The sequence below is a fragment of the Pipra filicauda genome, unplaced genomic scaffold, assembly GCF_003945595.2.
Source record: "Pipra filicauda isolate LSUMZ 115617 unplaced genomic scaffold, ASM394559v2 scaffold177_size2800117_pilon, whole genome shotgun sequence".
In the NCBI taxonomy this organism is placed as follows: domain Eukaryota; kingdom Metazoa; phylum Chordata; class Aves; order Passeriformes; family Pipridae; genus Pipra; species Pipra filicauda.
Window position 1 is genome coordinate 2,440,061 of NW_024104284.1, and position 16,111 is coordinate 2,456,171.

At 37.0% G+C, this 16,111-nt stretch overlaps 1 protein-coding gene across 2 annotated transcripts; it reads left to right on the top strand.

Moving 5' to 3' along the window:
- Nucleotides 1-364: 364 nt before the first annotated feature.
- LY96 (lymphocyte antigen 96) lies at nucleotides 365-11,731 on the top strand. 2 transcript variants are annotated; one of them, XM_027722044.2, is made up of 5 exons: nucleotides 365-7,120; nucleotides 8,150-8,239; nucleotides 9,172-9,300; nucleotides 10,096-10,148; nucleotides 11,157-11,731. In XM_027722044.2, the coding sequence occupies exons 1-5, from the start codon at nucleotides 6,949-6,951 to the stop codon at nucleotides 11,256-11,258; spliced, it is 546 nt and encodes a 181-aa protein (XP_027577845.1). In that variant the 5' UTR covers nucleotides 365-6,948; the 3' UTR covers nucleotides 11,259-11,731. The 2 variants fall into 2 exon arrangements, 1 of the variants encoding a protein (XP_027577845.1); XR_005562984.1 differs by lacking the exon at nucleotides 365-7,120 and having other exon boundaries at nucleotides 8,035-8,239; nucleotides 9,139-10,334; nucleotides 11,157-11,230.
- The last annotated feature ends 4,380 nt before the right edge of the window (nucleotides 11,732-16,111 follow it).

A 16,111-nucleotide genomic window follows, 5' to 3' on the forward strand; every position in this document is an offset into this window, starting at 1 on the left:
CGTACTCGCTGAGTGATAAAAAAGCAAATCATCTCATCCCAATATTTTTGAGGTAGTTCTTTGTGTTGACACAGCTATAATTGTAAAAGCCTGATTGAGCCCCATTAAGCCAGTATCACTTCACGAGTAGCAATAATATAAAAATCAGATTTTCATAAATTACATGGAACCTGGGAGGTCAGTAACAAGCAATTCTGATCACCTGATTGTACTACTTATGGAAATGATGCTTTGCATCTAATTAAAAGTACTCTTTCCATGTCTGATGCATTCACTCGCTTCTTTTGGTGCTTGCATTGAAAGATGAAGTCAACTTCATCTTTTAGTGCCAAATACAGGGAGAACAGGAAACAGCGTTTGCAGAAGAAGGTAAAAGAAAGGCCCCAAAATTGTATTTATGTGCCCCTTAGGTAATATCTTCTGACTGAAGAAAGTTTTAATTGTTAAATTTGCGATTTGTCCAATTCAGATTTAAGCAGCAATAGTAAGATATCTCCATTCCACTGGCTAAGTTTCTCAAAAAAGTATGGAAGATAAATATTATTTCTTCTGCTTGTGTTCTGGCAGTGAAATGCAAGTTAAGCTAGTAGGTGGCTTTCTGACACACAGATGATTAAAATAATATTAAAAAGTCCAGAATTCTGCCAGAAGATAAATTATACAGTCTCAGAAAAATACTTCATACTTCCTAAGTGCAACTTGAAAATAATAGAATAGTACTTTTACGTTAAGAAAAGAGAAGACCAAGCTTACTGAAGATACACAATATTCTATCTGCTTCTACCTTGTTTGCTGCTACACTTAGGGTGTGTACTCAGAATCATTTATGTTGGAAAAGACCTTTAAAATCATCAACTCCAACTATTAACCCAGCGCAGCCAATTCCACCACTAAACCATGTCCCTCAGTCCCACAACTACATGGCTTAATACCTCCAGGGATGGTGACTCAACCTTGTCCAATGCTTGACAACCCTTTCAGTGCAGAAAGTTTTCATATTGCCTAATCTAAACCTGCCCTGCTGCACCTTCAGGTTGTTTCCCCTTGTCCTGACACTTACGACTTGGGAGAAGGGACCAATCTTCACCTGCCTGCAACCTCATCTCAGGCAGTTGTAGAGGGCTATAAGGTCCCCCCTGAGCCTCCTTTTCTCCAGACTTAACAATCCCAGCTCCCTCAGCCTCCACCGGTGCTCCAGACTGTTCACCAGCTTTTTGCCCTTTGTTGTGGAAGTATTACTGTCTACTAGCATTTTCATCCCTGGAAGTCACTGATATTTCTTTGGGTGTAGGTAACTTGTGTACAATATGGAAGAAACAGTTTATAAGATCTAGAGAATGTGCTCATCATGGAGATATTGAAGGAAATACTGATGGAAGCCCAGTTTTCTGAAATACCTGATTTACAAACTGTCTTATTGGCAAGACAACACCTATGAGGAAGGCTGTGAGCTCCTGCAGCCTTTCCAGGACCAACCAATTACTTGTCTATAGCAGCTGAGTCTTGCATCTTGCCCTGGTACCAGTTTCACTTAATCTGGTGTAAAGAGCAAGAACGTGTGAAATAACTCAAGCCTCTTTCCTAGACACGTTTCCTATTGCCTTCCAGCCTTAAAATCTTCCACAAAAGTGGAATCATGACTGATTTTTTTTTTCCCCTGGGAAAACAGTCACGATATATGCAAATTTTTCTTTTCAGTCTTTGACTACATGCTATTTTCTTGCTGCTAGCCCTCTCCCTTTTTCTTAAGTTTTTGGGTTTGTCCACATTATTATTCATTAGTCCCTATCTGTTCTTAATTATGAAGTACAAAGCTTCTTGTCATTCTTTAAAGTTATTTTTTAAATTGAATTATCCCACAACCCTCATCCTTTTCTTGCAAATGTAAAAAATTTTGATGAGAAAATTATCCCTTTTTGATCCTTCAAAGAGAAATCTTTAAAGCTCTGAGGTACTTCACACTCCTAATCACACTCTGAAAAATTAAAAGGTAACTAATGTGACTGGAGCTCACTTTATTACAAACCACAGTCATCACATTGGCAAAGATGAGGAAAAAAATCAGGAGATTTTCACATGGCACCGTGAGGGCCTAATTTAGGTGATGGAAACTTCGTGAAAATCTCTTTGTGCTGTTAAAATTAAGAGCAGACGTGAATTATTACAATTGCTCAGTATAACTTAATAGATGGAAACTTGGTAAGCTGCTGTAATTTGGTTGCTCTGAAGTTCTGTGGCCATACCACAAATTTCTTCATGCTTCATACCATGGATTTCTTCATGCCCCCAAGTACAGCACAGCTTGCTGCAGCCCGCCTGAGAACTGGGACAAGTGTGCTAGCTAGGAGTTGGATCCACTATAATAAGATTATCCCAGAGCTATACAGACCTCAGCAAGCGGCTATTTTAAGCAGGGAATAACAGAGAACAAGAGCAAACAGCCGCAAAATATGTCCAGCTGTCTCCATTTCTGGAATTCCAGGGTGGACAGTGTTGCTGTGGTGTGCTTACTGTCAGCCTCAGGTAGGACACATCCCTTTCTTCTCCCTCCACCCTCTGCTTTCTCTTCTTTTTGACAACTTTAATAGTTTAATGAATATTTTAGAGTATAAGCTTTAATCGTAAACTTGGCTTGGAAAACACAAACCATAAGCCTACTGGCAAGAAGCAGTGAGTTATTTCCAACATAATTGTTTCCACAGGATACCACCTGGTATGTATTTGCTCCACTTTAATAGTCTCCAGTGGTTTAATGTGATATATTCAAATCAAACCACTAAGCCAAAGTGCATACAACACTTAAAAAAATATATTCAGAATAATGCACAGCACTTTTTCTATCTTTCAACAACTACTTGATTTCTTATTCAAGTGCTACCAACTCACCACTGGATATGTGCTAGTGCACTGCTCTTGGAGCGGACTCTCCTGGCTCTCTCAAGCACTTCATCAGCTGCATGTAGAGGAGATGAAACCTCTACCCCTTTCTTTTATCCTTGGGCATGACTTTCTCCTTCCACTATAGGCATTGTCAAAGATGGGTTGAGAGGATTTGAGAAGAGAGTGTACAGTTTTCTATTCTTCATGTTGATAGTTGAGTGTGGTTTTGTTCTGTGAATGCATGCCTTATGCCTTATGTTGGAGTGCCTTCAGCATCAACCTAAAGCCAGAATCAGAATAAACATGTCTGCTTCCAGATGCAAAAAGATCTTCTTCAAAAACTTTCACAAATGGTCCTGCAAGGAAAACTAAGTTATTATTGCATCTTTCTTTATTGAATAAATGTGGTTAACATCTTAAAAGAGTTTTCCATTAAAGTGACATTTTGTGACAAACCAAGAACTAGGACATAATCTTTAAGTCTGTCTGACTAACACTCGGAGATGGAGTACTTTCCTCTGCTGTACTGGTGCACTGTTATTTATTTTTCTGTGATGGGATATTATGATCATATATATTATAAATCTTTCCTGAGGGAGATTTCAGTGACTTATAAGAGTTTATCTGGTCAAACTACTCATCTGCAGTCAACAATACAAATATGAAGTGATTATTTTGAAAAGCAATAACAAGTAAGTTAAGTACTTTTTAAATGTATCGAGAAAGAATATAAAAGTATCGTGAATTAGTTTAAGGATTTTAACCAAAAATCAGTGAGAAGGCTTGGAATAAACTTCTACTTTCAGCATCTCAGATGTAGAGAAATTAAAAGTCATTGTTATAAAGTCCTAAATTCTCTAGACTTGGATTTATTTTATGTACTGTTGATTGGATATCAGAGTTGGTCCCTACTGAATATTCTTGCAAAGGATTTCAAAATAACTGAAATAAATTGTCACAAAATTTTAGTGAAGTAACATTATTGTGTAGCTCTTTCCACTTCCCTTTCTCTCCTTTTCACCTTCCTTTTGGATCAGTGTATGTAAGAAAAAGATTACAGTATAGAAAGAGGTTTTAGTAAAATTAAAATATGTAGAACTTTATATCCTTCTCATGTAACCTTCATATTGACTTGAAAGGGACAGAACAGACTCTTCACACCACAGTGCACTAGTTTGGAGCTTTAGTGAGCATCACAAGAGGTCACTTCTACGAATAGCATGAAAAGCCACAAGCATCTAAAACTGAATTTGGTGAAAAGATTTAAAAATTATTTAAGTTATTTTGATTTAATGACAATTTGACCAGACACAATGGTCAAGGTTTTTGGCTTTATAATCATGATCATCAGTGATATTTAGCACTGATACCAGTAGCAATTATTGCTCCTGTCTTCCCATTTGGACAACCAGATCCTTTTAAAATGTAGCTTCCTTAGCTGATTTTTTTAAGCATTGTAATAGTCTTGACTTGTACAATAAAAGTGCAATAAGGAAGGAACAGAAGAGGGTACAGAGGTTTCCCCATGTGTCTGTCTATCCGAACCACCAGGGGGGACTAATTCCTCATCTATATCTTTACTGCAGCAAGTGTCTGAAAAAAACACCTATGCTTGAACCAGGTCTAGAAAGTCACTGAGTTCAGCAGAGAGGTTGTCTTCGTTTATATTAAGAGAGCTTTTATCTAAAATCTTGTAAATTTGCAGTACTCTTTCCAGTCTGTACAGCAATGCCAGCACAAGTCTGGCCACAGAGGGACACGTGTTCAGCTGCGTAATCGTATCTATTGGTAGGGTACGGTCAGTGCCATCTCATGACTTTTCCAGACTGGCCTGTGACTTGTGCTAAATCTATTGGACTGACAGAAGACTCAGCAGAGAGCCTGGCTTGGCTTCTTACTGCTTAAACTCACTCCATACCAGTGACCATGGCTTTGTGATTGAAAGGAATATTTTTTTGACTGTACGTGCACAAGGCGTCTCTTCTTTAGTGGCTGCTTAATCACTCCTTTGTGGCTGTCTCACTACTCCATTTCTTTTTTCCAACTATTACAGCCTTCCTGATTTATTTCAACTTCACTGCATATTTTACTATTTTTAAGCAAGATTTGACCGTCTTGAAAAAAAAACTGTGTTATTGCTATGATCACAAAGGGTTAATATGTTTTATAGTATCCTGTTAAACAACAACAAAAATCTGCGTGTGAAGTATGTACTCTGGAGATCTGTCAGGAAAGTTGTATAATTTTGAATTTCTACTTAAAAGTCGAATGCTAGAAGTTCCTTTTAATTTTGAACTCTGTCAGGCTATTGGGATTCTTCTTGTGGTCTGTAGAAAGATTTGGAAATACTGAGGAGATTTCTCTAGCCACATTAATTTTTCAATTTTTTATTTTGTGAATTATTACATGTATGAACTCATTAGTTGGTGCTTTCAGGCACTTGTAATTGAATTCTCACCTTCCTTAACTAGTCTGGGAACTCTGCCCATCTTCTGGGCGCAATCAGTCATAGTTTTGTGCGTGTCATTATTCTGAAATTATCTTTTGTGTTCCATGCTCAGACTTCTGAAAACCAATTTCCTAATATTTTACTATTTTACGGTTTTAATATGTAAAGTATTACTCTGGTATACACAGAATTTGTGAGAATAAAAGCTTTTAGACGCTGTGATGGGAAGTGGGAAGAGTCAGAACAATTGATTAAGTTATATTTGTTGTAATTTTTATTGAGTTTCCTGCTTAACACAAACTCAAATACCTGTGTATTTTATATACTGCTTCTTTTTTAAAAAAAAAACCCTAGACAATTCCTGATCTAAGAGGAGCCTGCAGATATACATACAAATCAAAAAGGTAGCTTGTCAGAAATAATTTAATTTCTGTAAGTCATTCTCCCATAAATTCGGTAGGTTTCTATATTTTATTATAGTGAGAAAGAAAATTTAATTGTTTCCTGTCAGTTAGATGGTGATTGTGCTCTCTTGATGAGGTATTAGCCTTTATTTGATCTGTTTCTGTAGCTGGGACTAGCAGTGTTGCCAGGTTTGTGCAGTAAGTGCTGACCCAGTTTGGACAACATAATTGATATAACAGATACAGGCAAAATATGTTATTCTTTGTGTAATGCACTAACAGACAGAAATAAGGGGATGTATCTAAACTGCTTTAAGACTTTTTGTTTCGGTGTCTCAAACTTGAGTATCAAAATCTGCAACCTGGAACGTTTTCAGCATCCCAGGATAAAATCAGGTTGTAACCTATCTTCAGTTGTGACAGGTAGATTTTCTGTTCTTATTTGAAACATCCCAATCCAAATTTGACTGCTTTTGTTAGTAATTGACTAATATTCGGGGTCCACCTTGACCCAGCCTTTGCATGGCTCTGTGCTGTTGGGCAAACCATACAGTGCTGCTTCTCCAACAGAGACTGTGGGGAAGTCTGGGAATTGTGGGAATTATCAGTTGTAATTTTATGGATTTTTAAGTTTTCTCTCCCTAAGAAAAATAACTGTGATAGATACAGCTTTGAAGGTGGTAGCTGGCATCATGCAGGACATCAATGGTTCTACTCAATAACATGTCAGATGGTTGTGTTCAGCTCCTTTTGGAAATATATCATCTAATTACAAATTTCTAGTGTGTTCTTAAAGCACAGTGAGCTTTGTGAGAAATTATTATGAAAGCTTGTGAGAGTTACTGACTACATATTGGTAAAAGAGTGGTCTTGGTTTTCATCAATTTTTCTTTTCTTTAATAGGTACAGGAAACTCTGTGTTTGAATTTATGCCTTTAAAAATGTTACACCTGATGACTCAACTATACTTGCCTTTTACATACTTCTGGTAATCGTGTTTTTATTTCCGTTCCCCTTTTCACACAATTTTCTCTTTCACTTTTCACCCGTGGCTTGAGCTACGTTGTCTGGGGAAAATATAGCAACAAAAGCAGAAATTCTTTTTCTTCATAAAATTTATTGTGATGATAACTGATGGTACTGCAGTAGGATTAATTAAGATTGCAGAGAATTTGAAAAAATATCTGAACTTTCCCTGAAGACATGTGACTGAGGATGACTGTGCTGAATTTTGTTCCTCTTTCCTCAAAACAGAGTTTTATTCTGTTAGATACTGAGCAAAAAAAAGTGATTATGTTTGGACTTATTTTTTTCACTTTATTCACCTCTGGAGTTGGTGAATTTCTTTGTATGTCATCAGATCTTGAAATGTCGTATACTTTTTGTGGTAAGTAAAATATAGCTAATTCTTTTTCTAAGTTTGCATGATAATTACTGTAGACTGAGGAAATGCAAATTTTCTTTCAAATTTCTTTCTTTGATGAATACAGAAAAATACAAAAAAGTTCAGCTGAAGTCTATTTCTGTTATTAATTACCATATAACAGGAATTATACTTCATAGGCATAAATATTACCACAATGCTGGTTCTAGCAGCTAAGACAGAGAATTTTATCCTCAAGTAAAGCAGGCATGTTTTGGTTCAGGAAATATTAGAAGATAATGAATTTAAACTTATTTTGCAATTACTCTATTGTATAAATTATGCAAATTGAGTTAACAAATATATTACAATTAAAAGGTTGAAGTATATGTAAAAGAGGAGGGAATGTGATATTCTGCTTTTCTGGGGTATCAGGTTTTGGGACAGCATAGTGTGTACATTCTTGCCATGTCTGTGTCATGGGCTGATATTTTGCATATTCTAAAAATGCTAGGTGGTCACTCATAGAGCAAATATACTCAAAGGTTCATTTACCTTATCCTAGGAAATATGCTGGTACATTAAAAACATTTTTAGCTGTTGTCAGCAGGTTTATATAGGTTCCATGGTTAGCATAAGTTGGGATATTTTCAGCAGAGGACCATGCTGGTTTAATGCTACTGAAGATTTTGTGTATCATCAAAAGACAAATAAAGGCATTTTTGCCTGGGTTTTGTGTGCAAAATATCATCAACCAAAAAAATTGAGTTTTCTTGTTACTTAAAGAGATATTATTTTGGTTTTGCCCTCTAAGCATATAAATAATTAATAATAACATTTAAAGTACATGTTTAGTATTTACTACAAATATTAGACAATTTTATATATTGTCTAATATTTTTAATATTATCTAAGACATATATATTGTATATACCTTATATTAAATGCATTTTAAAATGTGTGTTTGTTGTGAGTGGGTAAATACATATATTTTTATTATTTTCATGGAGAAGCCTATTCACACTATCAATCTGAAATATCGTTTTCCTATAGATTCTACAGCTCATGCTTTCGTGTTTAATATGACACCTTGCAGCGTCATGAAAACAAACATCTGGAAGGCTACTCTTAACTGGATTCCAAGTGAGTCTCTCTTAACTAGACAATTATAATCTGGAAATGCAGAAAACCAAGTACAAGTGGAAAGCTGGCACTTCATCCAAAATGCCAGATGATTTAGGAAATCAGTTTCTGTGACTGAAAATGGAATGGATAAACCTGGATAATGATGGACAGAAATTATGATCTATGAAAATAAGTGTATTTGGGTTTTACTTGTTGGAGCAGTTACTAGAGCCCTGCCTGGAGTCTGGCACTGTATGTGCAAATCTGAGATGGTTTAGGTGTATGTGCATTTGTCCGGGAGAAGCAGAGGTTTGCCGCACACAAGCTCTTCTGGCCTGAAGAAGTCCCAAGTCTTTTTAAGGAGAGAGAGTATCATTAGGCCATCCAAGTATGGCAGAACTTCTGTGAAGAATATGTGTGTTCCAGAGGCTGGAAATGGTACTAGATTTGTGTTTGAACCCAGCTGTAATCTTTAAACCCGGCTTTAAGCTGGCAAGCTGAGTTAATGAAATGTTTATGAAATGATTGTATCAAAAACTTCACCTTCTGAATATAAACTCTGGAGGTGGACTAGGTTTTCTTCCCTAGAAAGATACCTTTATGATGGCTATCAGCATTCAGGACATGCAACATGTGCCTAAAAGTAAAGCCTTCATCTGAGCATGTGTTTAAGTTAGCTGTGCTGTTATCTTTGCTGAAGAAATTAAAACAGATTTTGAAATTAGTTACTCAAATATTTTTTAGATTTTTTTTTTTTAGAATATTATCTCTTTTTTTTTTTTCTCCTGAATGTAACAGTTTTCAAGATACATATTTTTGCCAGTTTTGGGGGGAATCTTTAAAAAATATTGTATTTCAGAGAAAACTATTTTTTATCTAAGTGGCATGTCTGCATATGTGTTTTTTCTCCCTGCTAGATATCATGTCCTTACTTGCAATGTTTTAATTAGGAAGTGACATCACCTTTTTGAAGATTGTCTTCCATGTCTGGCACGATGGTGACAGAGCGTTTCACTGGAAGCATCTCCTGTGCAGTGGAGCTGACGATGAATACTCATTGTGTGAAACGCTGAAAGGAGGTCGGTGTGCCATCAATCCATGCAAACAGATTTTTCTCTCCACAATCTAGGCCTTGCTTGGCAGGCAGCAGACTTCAGAGCAGCCAGTTCTCCAGTGCCAAAACCCCGTTAAAAGAGAGAATGTCCAAAGTCTATGTTTTAACATCCTTGTACTGCAGTTTCCATCTCCATAAATGATAATTACTAATATCCTTCATCTCTGTATGACACTTATTATTAACATTTATAAAATGACATGAAAAGACAACATTTGACTGGACTGTACAGAAAACTTGAGAGGGACTACTGGCACTACTAATATCCAGAACACAGTTTATTTAGTGTTTTTTAAGAAATTCTCTCCACCGAGGTATAATGCTTTTTTTAATAGAGAAGAGTCAATCCTCTGGTAGGGGCTACCCAGCATAAATGTGACACAGGCTCAAATCCAGAGAATTCAGGCAGGATGTCAGACTTAAGGCCAAAAAGGACCTGTGAGGAGGTGAAAATACACAGTCTATGTTTTTCTTTCTTTAAAAATCTATATCAGTTCTCTTCGGAGTTAAAACAGTAAGATGTGTTTGGAGGAGATGTTGGAGGAGCACTGTGGTTAATTTCTATTTTCTAACGTTATTTTGACAAATAGTCAGAACTCTGAGAGAAGAACCAGGTGAGTGCTTTGTCAGTGGAAGAGTAAATGACATTGGCAACTGCTGCTGAGAGATATACCATATTGCTTTGAAGTTATTTAGGCAGTCTGATTTATGACTTTATGGTTAAGTAACCATTTGTATTATAATTATCTCTGTTTTACAGAAACACTTGTAGAAGAATTTGACATTAAAGGTTTAAGAATACAATTTCTAAAGGTACTTTCTGACATTTTATATAAAGAAATAATAATAGTAAAATTACATACTTACAGGTGTATATTTTCTGAAAAGACACATTCACCCAAACTGTAGAAAACAGAAGAGGGAATGTCAGAACACTTTCTCATGTTTGAAGTGATGAGTCTAAAATGGTAGCATCCTTGAAATGCTGGATGTCCTCAGGTTATTATTTCTCTATTATTCCTCCCTTATTTTATAGAAGAAAAGACCAAAGAAATCAGTTAATGTCACCTTAGAAATCAGTTAATGTCACCTTAATAATTCCATTTTAATTGGTAAATTGTTTTCCCTTTACCTGTTTGAGTAAATCCATTCATATTTTTTCTGCCCATTTTGTTCTTTATTTTACATTCTCTTCACATGCTGGTCTGTTGCTCCCTCAAACCATTTTTGAAGATTTGAAAAGGGATAACAATATCCAAAAGTAAAAGCAGTACTCCAGTGTTAAACCAAGAGCAGCATCAGTCATCAGGTTGACCCAGTCTCTTACAACACCTGCCCCATCAGCTGCCTGAGCCTTTCCAAACCCTTATCGTCCCTATTAATCCCTACAAATGTCGCTAAGGAGCTCCTACTGATACAAAATCTCCAACCTCCCCTTATCCCAAAGCCCATGGGCCTCTAACAGTGTTGGACTCCATCCAGCCCAACACCTCTTGTAACCCCAGAGCTGGTAGTGGAGAGGAACATCCCCTGCCATGAGCAGTCCTCCAAAAGATGAAGTGCTTATGGCAGACTTGACACTTCCCCATAGGACTCTGCTAGACCAGAGACTGCTGCTCCTCTGTACTCTGGTCATAAGAAAGTTGAGAACTATTTTTTTATGTATACTCATACATCTGACTATACTCATGAGAACAGTCCATGATGGGAATGTCTTCTTCAGTCCTAACAGAAATCATTAGAACCATTCCAAGAAGCTACTTAGACAAGAGTGGGCAACACTATGCACTAATTTTCTTGTTTTTTTCTTGCTTGATTTAGGGCAATTATAATATTATTATACAAGGATTCTCTGATGATTCTGAGAATAATATGGTCATATGCTTGAATTTCACCATGATAGTAAAACAAGATGTTTACTGAGTGCGACAAACTTTTCAAGTAATTCAAGAACACTGAGGTAACTTCTGCAAGCAACTGGAATCCAAGCTGCAAAGTAATAAGCAAACTAAATTTCCTGAGGTAGAATACATCTTGTGCTGTCTGGAAAGCTATATGATATATAATCTTACTCGTTTATCAGATCGTTTATTTACTGTAATCAGATGCTCAGCCAACGTGCACAAAATCTCCGGGTATCAGGCATTCTGATTAATCACAGAATAACCCTGACTGGATGGCAGGCTGAGGACTGCATTTTGGTGCTGTGCCTTGAGTTATGATAAAGTCAAGTTCTTCAGACTGAGCTAAACTAATCACGAAGTTTGGAAGTTTTGAAGTGCAAGAATCAGAAGTTTATCAGTACTCAATTTAAAACATAGCAATTGAATTTTGGAACCCTGCCATAAGTTGTTGGGTTTTTTCCTTTGAACAATAAAACTTTTTTGTACAATCAATTTGAGAAATGTTTTTTATTCTCCTGTTTTCTGATTAACTTTGGATGTTTCCTAATGTTCTGCTCTTTTTATACCAAGCTAAAACAGAGGAGTAACATTTTGTTATGTGGTTCTAGCTGATGTGAATAACATCCAAAGTGGAATGTTTCCAGTTGCACTGATACACTACAGCTGAGTTTAGCCATCCAGAGCCCTGAACTGCAACCTCATGGAATGTTTTTAGCTCTTGCTCAGAGTCCAAGGGGCAGAGGCTACATAAGCTGTTTCCTTCAGATGCAGGAGGATGGTGTCACCCAACAGGTTGATCTGTTCCTCATTTATTCCTCAAAAGCATGTCTAAAGCTTTTGCTGTGGCTTTTGCCCCTTGGGAAGCCCAACACTGAATATCCACCTGCCCTCTCTGCTGCACGTCCACACCCTAGACCTTGGGTAAGACTTTGGTGGAGTGTGAGATTTGGTTCTCAGGAAGAATACTGTCCTCTTCATCCTCAGCCCCCAGCCAGTGGTTGCTTAGTAGGTTCAGAGACTTTTCCCCAACTAATAGGACATTGTTGAAGTTACACTTCATGCTGGCTGCTAGTTCATGCTGTGTGTAGCAGATTGCTTCCAAGTACCTTTAAAAAATTAAAAACCAGAACAAACCAACACTCGTTCAGTCCACTAAATATCAAGCATAAAAATTAGCAGAAGTGAAGCTTTTAATCTCACTTTACACATAAGGAAAGATGTTTTTCAAATTTGGTATGAGAAAACTCAACAAAAACCCCCCACATCCAAGTATGCAGATACTCCATTTAAAACTTGGTTTTAGTATAGCTAGTTTGGCTAAATAAAGCATAATCATCAAGATTCTATAAAAATAGAAGTAGACTTTCATCTTGACTGGAGACAAGAAGCTGTGATTACATCCAAGTGGTGATGGCAAAGCATCTGTTCTTGCCTTCAGTCCACAGACCATTGCAGGAGTAGTCCATGATGGAGTGCCATAGCAGCTTCTGCTTACATTTGAGCTAATTTACTAGAGTTGTGATAAATTTTTTCTTAATCTGAAATATCAATCAAAAAGCAACCAGAGAACATGATAAGCAATACCTACTTTTCTTCTTTTAGAAATAGTATTACTGGTTAGGAAACAATCTTACCTCATGATGTCCCTTTGTACACATCTCACATCATTCAGCGACTACCGGGTGAAGTCTCAAAACCATTTTTAATGACAAAGTAATCGGAAATTTTTGCTGGCCTGAATTATTCAGGATATAAGAAGAAATGTTTTGTTTATTAAGTAGCAAAGTACCACAGGTGGGAGAGACTAACAGCTCCTGAAGATCAAACACATCACATACTCTTATGGATGTTACAGAAAATTTACAGTATATGTAAAAGTATAAATAGAACTTCTGTCTCTAAATAGAGACATTTACAGATAAACATTAAGCATTCAGTATCTTTCATAGCAGACTTTTATAGTGTAGATCTTCAGCTGAAGGATTATGATTGCACATGCCAGCAGATAGGATTGCAAGGCAAAGCACAGGAGCCACACTTTATAAAGCAAAGACCTTTCAAAAGCAGGACTTTTTCCATCCTGCATATGGCAAATCTATTGCCACACAAAAGTCCCAAGGTTTCTCCTGTGTACAATCAAAGTATCCACTTATTGCAGCGCTGGTGGCTGCTGCACCACATTCCTCCGGGGATAAGAGGAGGCAGATTTTGGAAGACATGAGATCACCCAAACAGCTTACCCTAAAATCGCCGTGATATTGTAAGGGTGAAGGGCAGAGCTGAAGGCAGAACTTTTCTCTGCACGTCAGGTTCCCAGGACAGAGCTGAGAGAAGGCTTTCCTTCCTCCCTTCTGCTGTTGTCCAGAGTTGACAAGATTATCACTTTATGTTCCTCTCCAAACTTTCCTGAGCCCATATTCAGGGCTCTACAGCAGAGAGGACTCTATTTAGGATGAGGTGAATTACTCAGACCCTGTAAAGACTAATCTGAATGTTTCCCTTTTTTTCACTTTATTGGCTAGTAAACTTTGATTAATTTTTTTCTTCTTCTTTTTCTGCCTCTGTCCAGAGTTGGAATGATGTGAATGCTGTGAAGTAAAACATTGAGTATTTCTTTCTTGAAATATTCAGTGAGACCTACGTGCCTCGAGATTTCTGTGTTTTGCCAGGAGTTCCAGGGAGCAGTGCAAAGACCCTCCCGTGCAAACTGAAGTAAATCAAAGAAGGCCTTATATTTGACATACTTGTCTGAAAATAATGTCTAAAGCTTTCGCAAATATCTCTTTTTTGTCTCCCTCATTACTGTTGTTTTTAAGCAGCTGTCAGGATTTGCTGCAGATGGGAAAATAGCTTTTCTTCACCCCCTCACCCTCTGTCGCCAAATATGTAATTATCAGAAGAAGCAGTTCCTGTACAATGTGGTTTCCAATAAGAATGCACACTTTTTGAGCTGTTATTACAGTTTCATTTGATAAAAGCAGTAAAGCATACATAATTTCAGATCAGAGAAGTCCTGCTGACCACAATAATGTGTACATTTGATGGTTGAAATTGTAACATCATTTGAGATTGACACAGAAAGAAAATTCCATGTAATTCAGGTATTACAACAGCATATCTTGTGTTCAGGAATGTACTGGAAGGCATAAGCAATCCTTCAGTCACCAGTCAGCTTGGCTAGCAAAAAGCACACACACTCATACAAATAAACTACGTGGTGCCTGCAGCAAGAAGAAGTTGGACTTGATGATGCAGGACGTGTGTCCTGATCTGCATTACAGGCATCAAAAGAGAAACATAGCAGCATTAATCCCTTTTGCATGATTTTGTTATTGGGCAAAAATGCTAGCAATTGCCTTGGAAGGGTCTATGTAACACATTATGCTGAATGACTTCAGCTGCTTCATTCTGCCTGCATGTCCTTGCCAGCACAAGTGAGTTCAGGGGCAGCAGATGGGGTAGTGACATTTCTAATGGAAGAGATAGAGATGGAGGGAAGGAAGGGAGGGGGATTCCTGCCTGCAGAGCTTAGGGGAGAGAGGAGAGGAAAAAGGAAATTTGGAAAGTCTTATTGCTGGCAATAGAAACTACTGGACTTTGGAAATCCCGGATAATAGTGTGCACATGTACTTGTCTTGTGGATCCCAGGCATCCTTGTAGATTCCTTGGTGCATGGCTGCTGTAGACGTGTATGTTCATAACCTCTTTTCTTCAAGATGTATTTTACTACTGGCAAAGAGAGAACTTTTATATAGGTATATAAAATATATATATTTAATGTATATACATATATATATACGTGCATACATGTATTTGGCCAGGTAGTTTATACAACTTCCCAAACTTTCTGTCTGGAAAAAAAACCAAAACAACAAACCCACAATTTTTTTTCTTTGGGCTTTAGCCTAAACATCTACCTTAGCTACGAGTGTTGTGGTTTTAAATTTAAATTTCTTGCTTGCTAACATAAGTTCTTATGACCATAACTAAGGAAGCAAAACTTTTAATAGCAAGCTTGGCTCTTTGCTCACAGTAGGGAACGGTCACTCATTCTATGTATTAAGGTTCCTGTCCCCCCATTTCCCTGTGCTGCACAAAACCTTTGAGTACTACAGAGTAGCTGATATTTTTTTCTTAACCTTTGACTTCTGCTAACTAAGTACATCCACTGTGTGTTTTGTTCTCTGAGAGGTTTGGCATCTCTCCTGAAGAAGTACCTCCATACTGATTATGAAGTTGGTTTAGTTCTTATATACATTCTGTTCAGCCAATTTCATTTAGATTTTTCACTGTATTACCCATAATTTTTGTATTTTTAATATAGCAATGTAGTTTAACAATTTCAGTAATGTAAATTAAGATAAAAACCAACAATCACACAAGCCCTACAATAAGTAAAGATAAATACAGAAAAGCAAAATTTTAGCATTAGTCCTCTGAAAGCAATAGAATTAAAAAGTCTGCCCTTCACTTATGAGATGCATAAAGGGAAAAATAATAGAACAAAACATAGTGCATATGTTGTTCACTTTGACTTTGAATTAATTTGACCCTATTTTAGAATGATGTGGCTTTATTTCACATCTGAAAATCAGCTGAACAGACTGGTATTTATCTTTTCTAATCATATATCACATTGAAGCAATCTGCTCCATGTCGGTGCATATTGCATGGAGTGGAATTTTCCTTATATCTTTAAAGTAGTAAAGATGCTTAAAATCACAGACATAACGTAGATAGAATAAGGAACACCATTAATGAAAGTTTCACGGATGACTGCCAGCAAATAGACCGTCAGCAGCAGTATTCCTTTCTGATTCCCTAAGCTACCTTCCAGTGACTCTGACTGCTAGTTATACAGCTTCTCCAATC